This window comes from Mesocricetus auratus, unplaced genomic scaffold (assembly GCF_017639785.1).
Source record: "Mesocricetus auratus isolate SY011 unplaced genomic scaffold, BCM_Maur_2.0 Super-Scaffold_100013, whole genome shotgun sequence".
Lineage (NCBI taxonomy): Eukaryota > Metazoa > Chordata > Mammalia > Rodentia > Cricetidae > Mesocricetus > Mesocricetus auratus.
Window position 1 is genome coordinate 78957824 of NW_024429196.1, and position 15820 is coordinate 78973643.

At 47.9% G+C, this 15820-nt stretch overlaps 1 protein-coding gene and 1 long non-coding RNA gene across 5 annotated transcripts in view; one reads left to right on the forward strand and one right to left on the reverse strand.

Annotated features, from left to right (window-relative positions):
- Ntrk2 (neurotrophic receptor tyrosine kinase 2) overlaps nucleotides 1–15820 on the forward strand; it is a 337851-nt gene that overhangs the window by 230935 nt on the left and 91096 nt on the right. For all 4 annotated transcript variants that reach the window (XM_005078411.4, XM_013119299.3, XM_013119298.3 and 1 more), the window contains exon 14: nucleotides 13560–13690. In XM_005078411.4, the coding sequence (XP_005078468.1) occupies nucleotides 13560–13690 (131 nt within the window). The remainder of the gene's footprint in view (nucleotides 1–13559; nucleotides 13691–15820) is intronic.
- LOC121143690 lies at nucleotides 12771–15735 on the reverse strand. Its single transcript, XR_005881011.1, has 3 exons — nucleotides 15225–15735; nucleotides 14939–15033; nucleotides 12771–14626 (listed from the first exon to the last, which is right to left on the reverse strand). It is a non-coding gene; the product is annotated as an uncharacterized LOC121143690 (long non-coding RNA).

The window sequence follows — 15820 nt, forward strand, 5'->3', positions numbered from 1 at the left end:
ACCGTCTCCCTGCTTCTGAGCGCTTTCACCGAACGCATCATGCTCATTGCTGCCAGTGTAATGGCCCCTGGCCACTTACGAGCCATTGAGCCATCGACAGCTCCCGTTTACTTGTGTGATGCAGTCTATGCCACTCATGCAAGCGTGGCTCTTTCTCTCTCCCTCCCTCTCTCTCTCTCTCTCTCCCTCTTCCTCTCCCTCTCTCTCTCTCTCTCTCTCTCTCTCTCTCTCTCTCTCTCTCTCTCTCCCTTTGTTATTCCTCAGCTGTGTGAGCACACCCCTCATCGCGCCTTGCCCCATCACCTAGGGACCCTCTCCTGTTCAAATTACTCTTTTCCCCACTCCCTCCCGCCCAGGTGCTTTCCTTCACAAAGCCTTTTCAGTAGTCACCATCTGCATAGGCTTTTTTTACTTTCTTCCCGGAGTTCATAACCCTCCGGTGGGCAAACGTTTGGTGTGATTCCCACACTAGCATCTCACACCGACATCCATGTTTCACCGACAAATTTTGTCTCCAGGAAGAATTTTTTTGTTCGCTTTGCTGCCTTGCCCTTCCAGAATACCTACCATGCTTCTTTCGAGTAGACAACATTGGACTACCCGAAGCCAGGCTGGAGTTTGGGCACTGACTGGACCTCCCCGAACTGGGCTGGAGGCTGGGCGCTGATGGCGGAGAAGAGCCTGTGGCCTCTTTAAACCTCCATTTCCTCAGCTGTCAAGTGGAGCTCTGGAGATTTTCACAGAGCTGTTTCGATGTTCAAATAAAATAGCATGGGAAAGTTCTTTACGAGCTTTGAAGTGCTCCAAGAGCCACACACTATTATTGTGGCTTGTCCGTGATGTTTAACTTTAAATGGAACCAATAAAACGTGTCCATAAGGCACTGTGGAATCTTGAGTGCCAAATTGCTCAGTAGCAGTGGTCATGCCGTATAACATTTGTGGAACATTTAATTGCTCTGAGCGCTTTTTACTTAGAACATGTTTGTTTCCCTCTATAGGGCCCAACAGGGAAGAAATCAAAGGGGACAAACGTATCAAGTGACTCTCTGTGAGCCGCGTAGTCAGCTTGGGGTTATGAGGTTTCCATCTTGTTTTTAATTCGGTTTCCCATCCCCACCTGGACACGGGGCTCTGATTCCCCCCCCCAATGGTTTTCACCTTCTGTTCTGTTCACTGCTTCCTGTGTAGGCAGGACAGTTATGTCTGGGTTTACCACACCACACTCTTAACCATCATGTTGTCTTAATGCGTGCAACGGTAAGGCAGAGGGACACCGTGTAAGGAGGACTTTGTTTCTTGCAGAACCTCGTATCAGTCATGCAATGCACCCACAATTTGGATATATGGTCATTGTAGGGGGTACTTGAGACAGCCCCTTGCCCAGTGCCGTTTCCTCGTATAGTCAAAGGCCAGGCTAGATACAAGGTACATGAGGTGATTGCCCGCGTAATATGATGAGCTACTTTTCAGCCACCTTTTTTATTTAGAAGTGGAAGGAACACACTTTGAAGTGAGGGTGAAGCTTTCCAGTCAGTGTGCAAAGCATTAGCTAATCTGTAATCAAAAAGAGGCAGTAACGTGCCAGTCAATTGGCAGCCGAGAGGTCATGTGTAGCAAAGGACTGCAATTGGTTGGCTGGGGTACTTTTACGTGGGTGCCCATAGCAGAGACCCAAGGTGAGGCCCTCACTCTTCATACAGACAGTTTGATGCTCCTCAGAAGGCGAATTCTCCCCAATGCTTCTCAGTGGGGCTGGGGCTGTGGCTGACCACAGGGCTGGGGCAATGATGGGCTCTTTGGTCTCCGTTGGACTGAAGGTGGCGAGGCATAGCACCGTCGCTGCGATTCCTCCCTCTGTCTAGCCCGTTCCCACACCTTCCCCTTTCCACACCAGTGTACTTGCCGGCCCTACCACGCAGCCACTTCAGGATTCATCACACAGGAGAGTTCAGCCCCATCACAGTCTCCTCCAAGAGCATCTGAGTGGGGCATCCCTCACCCCTGGCTCACACCCTGGCACAGTGACCCTGCGGGCAGCTTTGCTTAGAAACACGCTGAGAAGCCTCACCCCCTGGAATGTCCACCTCTCGTCCACTGCACAGTGGTAACTAGGGAACAAACAGACACGCTCTCCTCGCCGGTCCAAAGCCCCACCGTCTTCTGATGTGCTGCATCAGGACCATGGAGCCACAGGTGTCAGCTAACGATTTCTTCTTCAGCTGTCCATGGGATTCAACCACACGGACTCACCATCACTGACAGAACTGCAATACTTCCGGACCTGACGGTCCTAAACCCACACTAAGTGAAAGGATAAGACTCTTACCCCCAGGCTGAACCGCTGTCTTTAGAAGAGCACTGTCAAGAGGACACAGCTTCTGCACAGGACTCCATCACAAACCCGAGGAACCAGTAGTGGATGACGACTGGCCTGACCCTCTGCGGCATCCCCTGCAGGCCCCCGGAGCCTCGTGGATAGAACTATGCTCTTTTCCGAATCTGTGTGTTTACATAGTTATGTCTTGGCTTCATGCCTTTTATCTTCATCCTTGCAAGTGGGGTCTGTGATGCCGGCTGCAGGGTCTGGAGGTTTTCCAGGTGGCAGAATGACAGAGAACAAGCCCTCATCATAAGACAGAGAGGGAAGAAGCCCGGGTTCCGTGCCTCATATCACACATCGGCTCTCAGCTCAGAAACCAGAGGCTGCCACTCTCCCGAGACACACACTGGCGGGCTAAGTGGAGTCAGTGGGTTCAAAGAAATAGCAAACATTCCACTGGGAGTGAAGAGCAGCAGGGGCTAAGGGAGGAGTTAAAAGAGGGGTACGGGGGGGCTGCAGCAAAGCACAGGGTGTAAGGATGGGATTCTCAAACGACAAAATAAGAGAAAAATCGTTGCCATCACCTAGGGTTTATCACACAAGTTTACACTCGGAGCCTTGCGATTCATCATGATGGATGGTGTACCGGGCTGGAGAGAGAGCTCAGAGGTTAACATCGCCTGTTGCTCTTGCAGGGAACAGAGACCTGGCTCCCAGCACCTCCATGGTAGCTAATCACCATCCATAATGCCAGATCTAGAGGACCTGACCCCCTCTTGTTGGCTCTGTGGGCACTGCGCGAATGTAGTACATAGACATACACATAGGCAAAGCACCCATACACATAAAATAAAAATAATAAATGTTTTTTTAAATAACGAGGTGGATGGTGTGACCAGGCAAGGGAACCCATGGGAATAAATAATGCCACCTTCAGAGGCGAGGTACTTTGTGTGCTAAGAACAGACTCTGGAATATTCCATTGGCTGCAGAGAGCCATTTTCTCCCCCACTCTCCTCTGTTCTTACACATCTGAGCTGTGTGTCATTGTGTTTCTTTAGTAAACGCTTCTTTCTAGTGAGAAGGGTCAGAGAATAATGCAAATGATGCAGATTAAAGTCGGCCAGATGCATTTTGGGACCTACCAGCTCTGGGAACTTAACACTTGGCTCCTTGCTGTCTTCACTTATTAAATGAGTGGGCTGCCTAAGGCCTTCAGGCCCCTATCCTGTCTGAGCTCTTGGAGAGCGTTCCATCTGCTGTGGAAGCTTTCGGCAGCACAAGCTTAGAAACCCACTGAAGGCGAGGCGGGTTCGGTCAGTGAGCCGAGCGTGTCTGTTTGCTCCTTGTAACACTGAAGTGCAGGCAAGCCAATGGATGCCCTCATAGTTGGGTTCTCTAAGACCTCTGGAAATGAAGTACCATGCTCATGCATGAAATGTGCTCAGCTCAGAACCTGGGGTCTGCAGTGGACACAGGCCTGCCATGTCCACTGGGACCTGGAGTGACTCTGGATTGATGCCAGTGGGTGCAAGGGGTGTGGCTTAACCACAGGGGAGGGACAGCTGTGTCAAAGATCTGCACCTCTAGAGTATCAAGCAGTCAACATTTATTCTTGGGGAGGGGGAACAGCTCCCAAAATCCCTCTCTAAAATGCTCTAAATGGTGCTGGCTTAGAGGACTTCAGAGCCCCCCCAAGATCATTGTCTTTACTCTTGCGTGTAGAAGTGCTCATTCTAAAGCAAGGTCTGTCTGCATGCTTGCCAATGGCCCAATCCTAGCCAGGCCTCCTGTTGTTCATAAAGGCTCCATAACTGGCGTCAGGGCACAAGAAACTACACCGACCGTCCAACTTTTAATCACAGGTCTAAGTAGGATTTGAGATCAACTGAATGTGGGGACAATGGACCCCTGAGAGAGAAGGCAATGAATGACAGGGTGAGTTTGCTTTTAGAATCCTAAGACACTTACTGTGTCATTATGGTTTAAATACCGATGTAACGGTTTTGACAGATTCAATAATGTAAGAAGGCTGAATAGAGCCACGGAGATGATCCCCAGAAAACCAATAATCAAGTTACCTGGGAAGTGAGATTAAGGGCAGGGAAGGGTGTGGAAGGTTCTAGTCGTTTTCATTCAGAAACTTTGATGTTACTTAATTTGTTGCCATGAGCACATATTACTTTAACTGTTTATTTTCTCTAAATTAGTATATAAAATATTCATATATACACACATACACACATAATACACACATACATATGAATTCTTTGAAATTCAAAAAGTCCTTTTAGAAAAGAAGACGGAGTGATAGATTCAGTTGAGCAAGATCAAACAGCAAATATCTGTCTGGTTTGGCCTGCATGGATGGAAACTTCATTTGTTTTGACCTAAATAGTTTTTGGCTTTGGGCTTCATTGCAGACACGCCTCCACATGAAAGACCAGGGTGTGATCAAGTCAGTGACATCCTGGCATTCTGGAAATGTCATAATTTGTTACATCCAACAATGCTCTCCTTTAGACAAACATTGCTGTCCTACACAGCTTGCAATGGAAAATGGGAATGACTCAGCTGCCAGCCTTCAACCGTGTACCAAAGGGCCTTTATCCAAACATCTAAAAACTCTTAACCCTACATATTTCATCTCTGTCATGGCAGTCTTTGTATTTCATAGCTGTTATTTATGTACTGGCCATCTCCCAACTAAACTGTACTCATCAAGGGAAAGATGATGAGTACCACAGTCTGTGAGAGGCAGGAAGTATTTTCTTGGGCTTCGAAGCCAAACCTTAGCATCTTTGCTCAGTTCCCAGGTGTGTGGCTACTTGACAACTCCCCTCATTCCATTACTATGCAAATGGAGAATGGAGTTTCTCCCCAGGGCACTCAGGAGGTCTGGATATGATAACGTAGACAAAAATGTTTAACACAGCGCCTAGCACGCAGCTGATACATAATGGATGCCACTCAGCTCCCTTCCTCTCCCTCACTCTCTACTGTTCCAAGGCACCGACCGCTGCCCCGTTTACACACGTGCTTAAAGGGTGAGTGACAGGGCCCGGGGTGGGAGAGATTCTGGAAGCGTCGACCCCCACCCCACCTCAAGGATGTTAGTCGTCACGTGAGCACGCTGAAGAGCCGTCATTGGCTCTGCTGCATCACGTGTTCACTGCATAGAAAGCCATGGCCTTGCGGAGCTGGAAAACTCCTGGGACGCATCCAAATATCTTAGCAGGGGTCCTTCGGATTCCAGAAATTGACCACGTATCGTTGGGTATGACCGTCGCTCGGCTACTTTCTTAGGAAGCTGTTGCAGAGTCGACAGCACGAGAAAACAGCTCTGGAAGCAGTCACGTCCTAGGCCTTGGGAAATCCCATGGTTTCTCTGTTTTTTAAACTAAATGTCTGTCCCTTTCTGTGGTGTTCAGAACTTTGCTCATGAGGGTTCCAATCTGATGGCTCTAGGTTGGCTCTGGGACCCACGAAGCCTCTCCTGAGCACCCCGTTGCTCAGCATTTGGTGTCCCTCCCCCACGCACCACATTCTGACTGCACCGCTCCCTCCTCACTGCAGCGTGCGCACATGCAGAAGATGCTCAGATATTTACATCACAGCACGCCTTCTATTGGGCTGCTCCTGAGTGGGATAAGGTAGTGAAAACGTTTGGCGCAAATCCTCTCCTAGGTGCTTTGACAAAGGACCGCTGTTCGACAGAAACGAATCAGAAAACTCTAGGAAGCAAGGCATAGGAGTGGAGACGAAACAGACGCCAGAGTAGAGCCACACATGAAGGGTGATACCCACGCCTGGGGGAGGGGGGAGGCAGTGGGCAGGCTGCCACGGGAGGCTTGGTTGGGAGCCTCAGACGCAGGGAGAACCTCAGAGTTCAGGGACTCAGGGTCGGAAGGGTGTGCAGAGGAGACTGTCTGGCCTACCTGCCAGGGCTCTGTACAATCATCATGCATAATGATTTTCGAAAATACAAACATTGCTAGGGATGACTGACAAGTATTGTCCCAGCAGGGAGAGCTGTCAGGGCAAATCAATCCAACTCTGCCACGTGCCAGTGTGTAGAACAGATATAATTTTGGCTGTTCGGCGATGTCAAAGCTAAGGATGTACCGTCTGTGTATTTTGAAGTGTGGTGTTCCTTTCAGTCTAACAGCTTGAAAGATTTCTGCCACCCCACCCCCCCTTACCCATTTCTGCCAAGACACTGAATTTAACTTCGAATACCTCCATTGCTCACCTGCTGTGACGCTCAGGTTACAGGAACCACAGTTCCCACTTCACGACCATTCTCCCCCCTTGGAGTGAGTTCTGGAATTGGGTCTGGGATGAAGAGTGCTGCTGCTATTGGCTGTTGCACAAGGCATCCGAGCAGATGCCAGCTGCCCTCCCAGGAAGGACAAACCATTGCAAGAGTCTGCCTTATCCTTCACCGCACCCAATGCAAGGCTTGGCTCAAAGAATTCGGATGACTTGTGCTTAGCACGCTTTTGGGAGCCCTGAATCTCCGCTCACTACTCAGCGGCCTGTGGCTACAATGGGAGTCAAGGCAGAAGCCCTCAGAGGGTGGTTCACTCAGAATCCTCACTGTTCTCGGTACCCCCCACCCAGGACTCCCGGCACCTGCCCTAAGGGTCTCCCCACCAGGTATCCCCACCTATTTCTTCCCTTCCCTCCTATCTTCTACCTTTCCTTCTTGTTTTGGCATCCACTTAATTTCTCACTCTCCATCACCCCTCACATACCCCAAACCATAGACTCCTTCCTGGTCCCCATCCTCATGCCATTTCTAGATTGATCTGACCGCCTCCGAGCCTGCCCTTTGCTGCTCCTAAATCCCCAGAGAGCAGTCTGTATGTCTTCCTCTTAACTGCTCCATCGATGGTTGTCTGCCTTGTCCTCTGCTCAGAATCATCTACAGACCTGTCTCCCACCTCCGATGAGTCCACTGGGGTCCCTCTGTCTCCACGTGTCCTTTCTTACATTCTCTGAGAATTAATCCTTGGTGACACCCTCTGCTCCCTTTGGGATCATTGTGATCAGTGGGGAGCAGAGTCGCTGACAGCCAGCCATGCTGAGTTCTGTGCTCATGAAGGACGAAGGATCTGGGGAGGAAAGATGGGTGACAGAGTCCACCCTCGAGTTTTACAGCAGCTCCCTACCTAACTGGACCCCTGCTTCCTTTACCACAGCCAGGATAACCTTGTTTTTGTGTACATGCCGCTTCTTCCCTATGTGCAAAGACCTGCTTTAGCTCCCTAGAACTGAGACAATAATGAGTGGGTGAGTGAAAGATGGAGAAATGTGTGGATGGAGGATGGATGGATAGATAGATAGATAGATAGATAGATAGATAGATAGATAATAGATAGACAGTCAAATGGGTGGATAGATAGATAGACAAATGGATAGTTAGTAGGTAGGTAGATAGATAGACAAATGGATGGATAGGTAGGTAGATAGATAGACAGACAGACAGATAGATAGACAAACAAATGGGTGGATAGGTAGGTAGATGCATAGATAGATAGATAGATTGATTGATAGATAGAAGATAGATATATCAGTATTGATGGACTGATAGATGAATAGATTATTATAAACCATAGATTGTAGAGTGCATGTCCTGGAGAAATCTCAAGATGCCATTTATCACCAGATCAACCACTTAAAGTCAAGGGAATGGAAGCACAATGAGGTCGTTTACCCTCAAGTCCTTATCTCTATGTGTAAGAATCCATCCATGACTTTGGGCGCTGCTCAAGGCACTTGGTGCCCGGCTCCACCCTCCTCTCACACCGTGTCACCTGCTGCTATGGGGGGGGGGGTTCATGACTAGTCACGATTTCTTAAACACACCCAGGCTTTGCCTCCTTACCCTCCTTCTTATTCTTTCTCTGTCCCCGCTTTCAAGCTCTTCCCACCATTGTTTTCTCTTTCTCGTGCTTTTATTTATTCATGTAAGCACTCTGGTAACCTAATGTGATCTAGGCTCAGCAGTGGGCTCAGGGAAATTACACCCATCTGTCAGCTTCATGCCCAAAGCAACCTTGTGTGTACCCAAAGGCTCATACTCTCACGGGTTACACTATTGAGGCCATGTGGATTCCCTGCTGAGGCCAAGGGTGGACTTTTGTGTTGTATATTTATTTCATTAAAATTTTTTAATTAAAAAATGCATATGGGTGTTTTGCCCACATGTATGTTTGTGTACCATATACATGCTCAAGGAGGCCAGAAAAAGGTGTTAGGGTCCCAGGATCTGATATTCCAGTAGGTTATGAGCTGCCACTTGAGGGCTTAGCATTGACCCTGGGTCCTCTGCAAGGGCAGTAAGTACTCTTAACCACTGAGACGCCTCCCAGTCCCCTGTGTTCACTTTTTCACTGATCTCTGCCACAGGGACTCTTAGGAAACTCCCTACTTACAGTAGGGACAGAGTCAAGGGCATCAATCATTGGCCTAATCCCATGTAAAATCACATCACCTTGGCTTATTCCTTTGGAAATTAATTGTCATGAGAATTTTACTCTACAAGAGTCTATGCTTTTTACTTTATGAAGCCTAAACTTTTAGAATTATGTTGGTCTTTGGTCTTCTCCAGCAAGGAAAAGTGAAGTCAAGTTTTGACTTAGGCTTACTAACCATGTGGGACACAAAACCTGCATTTACTCAGCCCCTTGTCTTAGCTGTTGGTAGTGTTTTACCTGCCTGGATTTGCCCCTCGAGGTTCATCTCTCTTCATATCTTATTCAATACATGAAGAATTTTGTGAACAGAGATGTAAGTAGATGCTGTCATAGACACGTGCACATTTAGCTTGTGAGCTCCTGAAAGGATAAGGATAATGTACCCATCCCTTTTCTTGTCACTGGGGAAACTCCCAGGCATCACCAGTAGGTGTTTAATAATAGTTTGTTGAATTAAATTGACAAAAGTGGACCTGTGATTCCCCAAGTAGGCAAAGCAAAGCTCACACTGTTTCTTTCAGTTTGTCTGTCATAAGAAGATTGTAGACAGCCAATGTCATAGTGAAAAGAATTTGAACCTTCCCGTTCCTGGCTGTAGACTCTCGGGTGAGTTATTGAGCTCTCATCAGAACCCTTTGTTTTTGCCTAATGTGAAAATGGAGGTAAGAATGCTCTAGAAGACTGCCCTGAGGACAGAGGTCTCTCCAAGCCTCCTCACATCCCATAGCAGTCAGCATGAGGCAAGCACCTCCTCCCTCCTTCCAGTGGGAACCCTGCTTGGAAAAGCCCAAACAAGTGGATTATCTATGACCACCGGGGAGTCAATTAACTGTGATGTCATCTGTAACATAGATGTGGCTTTTGACCTCGCTGTGTGGGGTAGGAAAACTAATTGACAGTAACACACACTGGGTGTTTTTCAGTTTCGATATAAACTTGAGGGTGACTCAGTACTGGTACAAGTTTCACCCCATCAACAGAACAATCTGTGTATACTTAGCCTTTCATCGTCCGGGTGCCTTGCATCTGTGATCCTAGACGTTTATTTTAGATTTAGCACTAATCTGCACGGGGATAAAAACGCAGATGAAAGTGCAGAGCGAGCGTGGCTTCCATCTTCATACAAACCGACTTCCGAAAGCTGGGCACATTTTCCCGGCTCCACGTCCTGCTGCGGACTGAGACAGTGTTAGCACCCAACTGTTGTCAATCGCATGACAGCCTATTTCACCCTCCACTGTCGTGTTTCGTGTTTGCTCGTCAGTTTCCTAATAAAGTAACATCATGAGGTGTTCTAACATCATGAGGTGTTCAGACGCTTACAGACGGGTGGCCAATGTGGAGGTCTGAAGTGTTCCAGTAGAAAGAATCGTCCCCAGTGAACCGTTTATTTCACTGCAACGTCAGCAGGGGGTGATCTTGATGGTGGTGAAGTCTGCCTGATACCACAAAGATCGGTCTACAAACGCCACTGCGAGAGTAGACCGGACCCTGGGACTGCGGGTAGACAGGAGGGTTAGAGTCCCCCCGTTCCGCAGCTTCCTCCCCAGAACTATAAACACTGTTTTCCAAAAAAAAAAAAAAAAGGAAACATCAGGCTGCTTAGTTCTTGGCATGAGCAGGACACTCAATAGAGTTCACTTAAAGACCCACGTGCTAGGCAGGCTGCGTCCATGGGGCCAAGGTTTCTACGAAATGTCATTATCCTGGAAATGGGGAAGACACATTTCCTGCTTGAGACCTTAAGTGGATAGAGCTGTAGTTATTTATATCTTTATTAGTTTTAGATTCAGTAATAATGGATATGGACATGGATTGATACTTTATTGCCTTTGTGTGTGCATAGCATTTTTACTTCTGGGGGAGGGGGGATCCATACCAAGAATTGAATTTAAATGTTTTTTGAGGCAGCTTGCAAGTTAAGCCGGGACAGCCACTTTGTGACCCAATGCATTATTTTCACTGCCGATAATATGATTGCAATGTAATACTGAAAATTGTCTCCTTTCTACTGCTCACGAGGCAAATGACCAAGGACGCCAAATTTCCAGTCTGGAAAATTCCATCAATGATATCTCCTTGGGGACAGGGGAGTGGAGTGAGGGCACAGGAACCGTATAAATTTCAAAGAAAACCTAGCAGAGCCAACTATTGTCTCACAGTTTCCTTCAAACAGAGGGAGCCGTTTATGAGGGAGTTGGGAATCTTTTTTTTTTTTTTTTTTTTAGTTTTTCGAGACAGGGTTTCTCTGTGGCTTTGGAGGCTGTCCTAGAACTTGCTCTGTAGACCAGGCTGGCCTCGAACTCAGAGAGATCTGCCTGCCTCTGCCTCACGAGTGCTGGGATTAAAGGCATGCAACACCAACGCCTGGCGGGAGATGGGAATCTTAATCATTGATATTTTTCATTACTAATTAACGTGTGTGTGTGTGTGTGTGTGTGTGTGTGTATGTGTGTGTGTGTGTGTGTGTGTGTGTGTGTGTCTGGCAGAGGACAGCACACAGGAGTCAGCTCTGTGCTTCCCACCATGTGGGCTGAAGGAATCAGACTCAGCTGTCAGGCTTGGTCTTACCCTCCGGGGCATCTAACTGACCCTCACTTAATCTTCAATGTTGATTTAGCAGTGGTTTTTCTCAAGTTTCCAAAGTGAAAAGAAGAGGGTAACCGACCTTAGAGGAAGGAAGCAGGTGAAGATTCTCCCTGCTTACACGATGGACCCTTATGTTGAGTGAAGCCTTTTCCTTGTCTGCAGCTTGGTTTTTTCCCCACCAGTCACCTGAGCTGTGACGAGTTGTAGTCCCCAAATAACATACAAGACATTTATGAAGCTGTTGGCTTTGCTTGTGTCTTACTGGCTAGCTCTGACTTAAATATTTATCCCATAATTGTTAATCTAAGTATGTCTCTTGCCGGAGAAGTTTCTGGGCTTCTTATCCCTATGGTGGTTACATCTTGACTCCCTGTGTTTCTCCTACCCAGAGTCCTCCTGGACTCCTAGTCCCACCTACCTTGCTTCCCTATTGGCCAACAGTGCTTTATTGATATATACACAGGACTTCCCCCATCACTCTTACTTACTCATCGTGGAGTCTGTGGCTTGCCCCACTGGGATATCTTGAGGGGAAACAAGTCAAGCGATCACAGGGCCTTTCAGGAGAATGGGGTGAAAGGGGGATGGGACCCAGGTGAAGCGCCTTCCTTCCTGAGAGGCCCCCATTCCCAGGAACTTTGAGTTCACGGTCTAGCCAAGAGCTAAACCAAGTCTCTCTGTGCCTGTGAACTCCTCACCACCAAAACACAAGCAGCCTGGTGTACGCCTGGAGCTCAGGCAAGTCTCGGAATCATTCCGTTCCCAGAGCTCCGAGACCCGAGAGAGACAACGTGAGGCAGGGGTTTGGTTGGGCGAGTGGAGAATTCAAGATGTCAGCCAAGGACGGGGCGGAGGGGATGCAAGAGAAGCTTCAGAACAGCTGGGGCTCTACTGTAGCAGGATGCAGGCGAAGCAGCCACGAGGGTGTTGAGCTGCTGGGAGGAGCCAGGGAGTGGCCTTCATCTGAGAAGGCTACAAAGCCTAGGTGCTGCTGGAAGCTTGCGGAATTGCAGACATTGATGTGAGAATTGCACAGGGACTGCAAGGGTTGAGCACTGGCTGGAAAAAGAGCGCTGCTGGGGTGGCAAGCTCCGTGGGCGGGGCTTCGCGATGGGCGGGGCTTAGTGAAGCAAATTAGGATACTTACCTGATGTTTTCACGGAGGAACATGGCAAGAATCTCTTACTAGCTCAATAGTGTGGAAACTTCGGACTGCGGCTTTTCTGTTGTTGTTGATGTGTCGTTTGTTTGTTTGTTTTTTCTCCCATTCTTGGACTTTCAGAGAATTGGACTGCTTTGTTGCATACATATTTAGTACTATTGCTTTAGTTAACTGAGAGTGTCATCAAACTTGTGAAACGAGATCCTTCAGTAATATTTAGTATGTAGACTTTATTGACAATCACAAAATCTTTGTGACCCAAAGTATAAACGAGATATCTACTGTGTTTGGAGGTAATACATTGGCAAAGGACATTTTCAGATAATCTATGCCCCAGATCACAACAAAGTCAGCTAATACTGCTGCCCTTTTCCTAAAGAGAAGGTCTGTCTTCTGCTTTTAATTTCTACACTGGAAAACTGTCTTCAACAGTAGTTTTGAAGACAATAAAATTAATTATGGATTTAACCGCCCTGCCACCAGCATCCCTCCTGTTTGAAAAATAATTAATGTGTTAATCAGATCTCAAAATTGCTTGCCCGGGTCTTACTGGAGTGTGAAGTGAACAAAGTGGCAGCTTAATTCCCGATGAGGATTTGACAGCCACGGAGCAAAGTCAAGACTTAAGTTGGGCAGACCTTGACTTCACAGGGCGCTCTCCTAATGGACTCTCCCCTGAAGTCCAGCTGCTGCTTCGAGCACACTGAATGTTACTCTGTGTCCTTTTACTCACGAACAGCTCTTCCCGGAGTCCTCAAGGCTCACAGAGATCAGAAAGGTGAATTACTGGAGAGGATGATTCCCATCAAAACCTTGATCACCACTAGTGTTTTATGAAAAGTTGCATCCACGAAGGAGCCCTATAGGAGCCCTGCTGCTTACGAGGGCCCAGATGGTGTGGTTCCTCCACCAAACACAGTAAAAGAGAAGAAGGGAAGGGAATAGACACAGGGTGTGACAAATCTTACAGATGCCGTTGAGTGACAAGTGTTTTGGTTTTACAGTTGTTCAACACATCAAGAGACACAACATCGTTCTGAAGAGGGAGCTTGGTGAAGGCGCCTTCGGGAAAGTTTTCCTCGCAGAATGCTACAACCTCTGTCCTGAGCAGGATAAGATCTTGGTAGCCGTAAAGGTAAGGAACATTCCTGAATATCTCCTTGTTCACGGTCTCACTAAAGTGTGGGGGTTTAGCTTTGTTGTATTTTAGTGACCAATCTGGGAGTGCACTGTGTCTTCAACGGTACACACGTTTTAGATTCTTTCACCCACATGAGTAGTCAGAAGGACCCTTGGGGCGCATTCAACTGTCTGTCAGAAGTGATTCTGGGGGGGGCAGCCACCCAGTTTGCAGGCCACAACTAGATCCAAGATTTTTTTTAAAGTTTTACTAACAAAACACTCGATCCAGGTCAATGGGATCAAACAGAATTCAACCAGCCAGGCTACAGTGCAAGCCCCTCTCCTCTGACTCCGGATGGTGGTGTCTCCACTACTGGGGATCTGTTACATTTTTCTAGATTCTAGAAGGAGGGAATATTGACTCTGTTGCACTGTCTTTTTTTTTCCTATGTGCCATCTATACTTGTCCCTTCCAAGCTGTCTGAAGCCACAGAGTACTGTTTTACAGCATAGACGTAATTCCACCAAGAAGTATGGTGGCATCTCCTTTAGATTCTAGTACCTTAGCGAATGCAGGGTTTCTACCATGATGCTCTTAAACTCTCAGAATCCCCCCCCCAAGAGCCACGCATTTCAACGGCTAAAGGGCCAACGACTCTAGAAAGTATCAGCTGTCAAATATACATTATGTCTTCAATATAGGAAAATGGATGGAAGCTCGAGAAAGGAGGGGGCTGTTCTAAAGAGATGTGAGGCCTGATGGGCTAGACGCTGGCCCAGGAAGGGCCATGGCGCCTGGTGGAGGTCATTCATTCCCACTCCTCTTCTTACCTCTTTTCTGCTGTCTGTTGACAAAGTTTCCCTTTTTTTTTTTTTTCACATGGCATTCGGGGCATTTGGCAGCATCTTAGCTCTAGTTTCTGCTTTTCTTCTTCAATCTTCTTTACCTCTGGGGGATACATGAGACCAAATGCATTGCTATTTTTTGCAGCTTTATGGAGGAGCAAGTGTTGAGGCTGGGAGAGTCACAGGGGAGTGTCTGTCCTTAACGGAGCCGTTTGTATCAAATGAGCAAAGTGAAGACTTTAGCCCATACTGGATGTGTGTGTTACACTCTATTTGGCAGCCAGTCAGGAAGCCTGGACAAGGATTCAACCCTGAGTTCACATCACAGTGGTGTACACGTGACACCCCCCCCAAGTATGTGAAAATCCTGGATGACCAGGGGTTTCTAAAGGGCTGTGTGGGATGGCTGACAGACCTTGGCCAGATATGCTGGCATCCAGCAGTGTTTCCAGTAACTCTGGTCTCTCGTCCCTGCCTTGTTCTGGCTTCTTCTCTGTACCCTTGCAATGCCTGTAAGGAAAGGTACCGTGTGGCTAAATCCAGTGGATTCGAGGCTTGTGCACCCAGATCCCTTTTGAGCAGACACACACACACACACACACACACACACACACACACACACACACACGTACGCACGCACGCACGCATGCACGCACGCACACACGTACACACAAAGCAAGTGGCTGGCCCGGTCTACTCACAGTGAGGGATCAACTGCTTGTTCTCAGGTAGGTCTTCACCCACCCTGGCCAATCTCGGCCGGGCTTCAGAAGACCACTTGCTGGCCTGCTCCCGTGTTCACAGCGTGCTTCGTGTGGGTCTCCTTCCATTAGCTTAGTCAGTCAGCCCCTCCTCTTGCTGAAGTCCTAACTACAGCTCAAATTCCTCCAATCAGACTTAGCTCCCATTCTTCATGTGTCTTCCGGCTTTGCCAAGGACGTTTGTGTAAACTGATGACCCGCGATCAATGTTTGCTCATTAAACGCCGCTGCTAGGGGGTTCAAATGGAAAGGTACTTACTTGACCCCTTTGTCAGATCCTGACTTCTCTTTGCCGGTCTACTTGGAGATAAAACGAAATTGTCACCTGAAATAAGAAGGACAAAGGAAATGCAGATTAAAATTTTACTCCTACCCCACGACCACAGGCCCAAGGAGTTTCGTAACAATGACCTTAAGTAAGAATGTTTGTTAGCCGGGGCGTTGGTGGCTCACGCCTTTAATTCCAGCACTCGGGAGGCAGAGGCAGGCAAATCTCTGTGAGTTTGAGGCCAGCCTGGTTAGTCTACAGAGTGAGT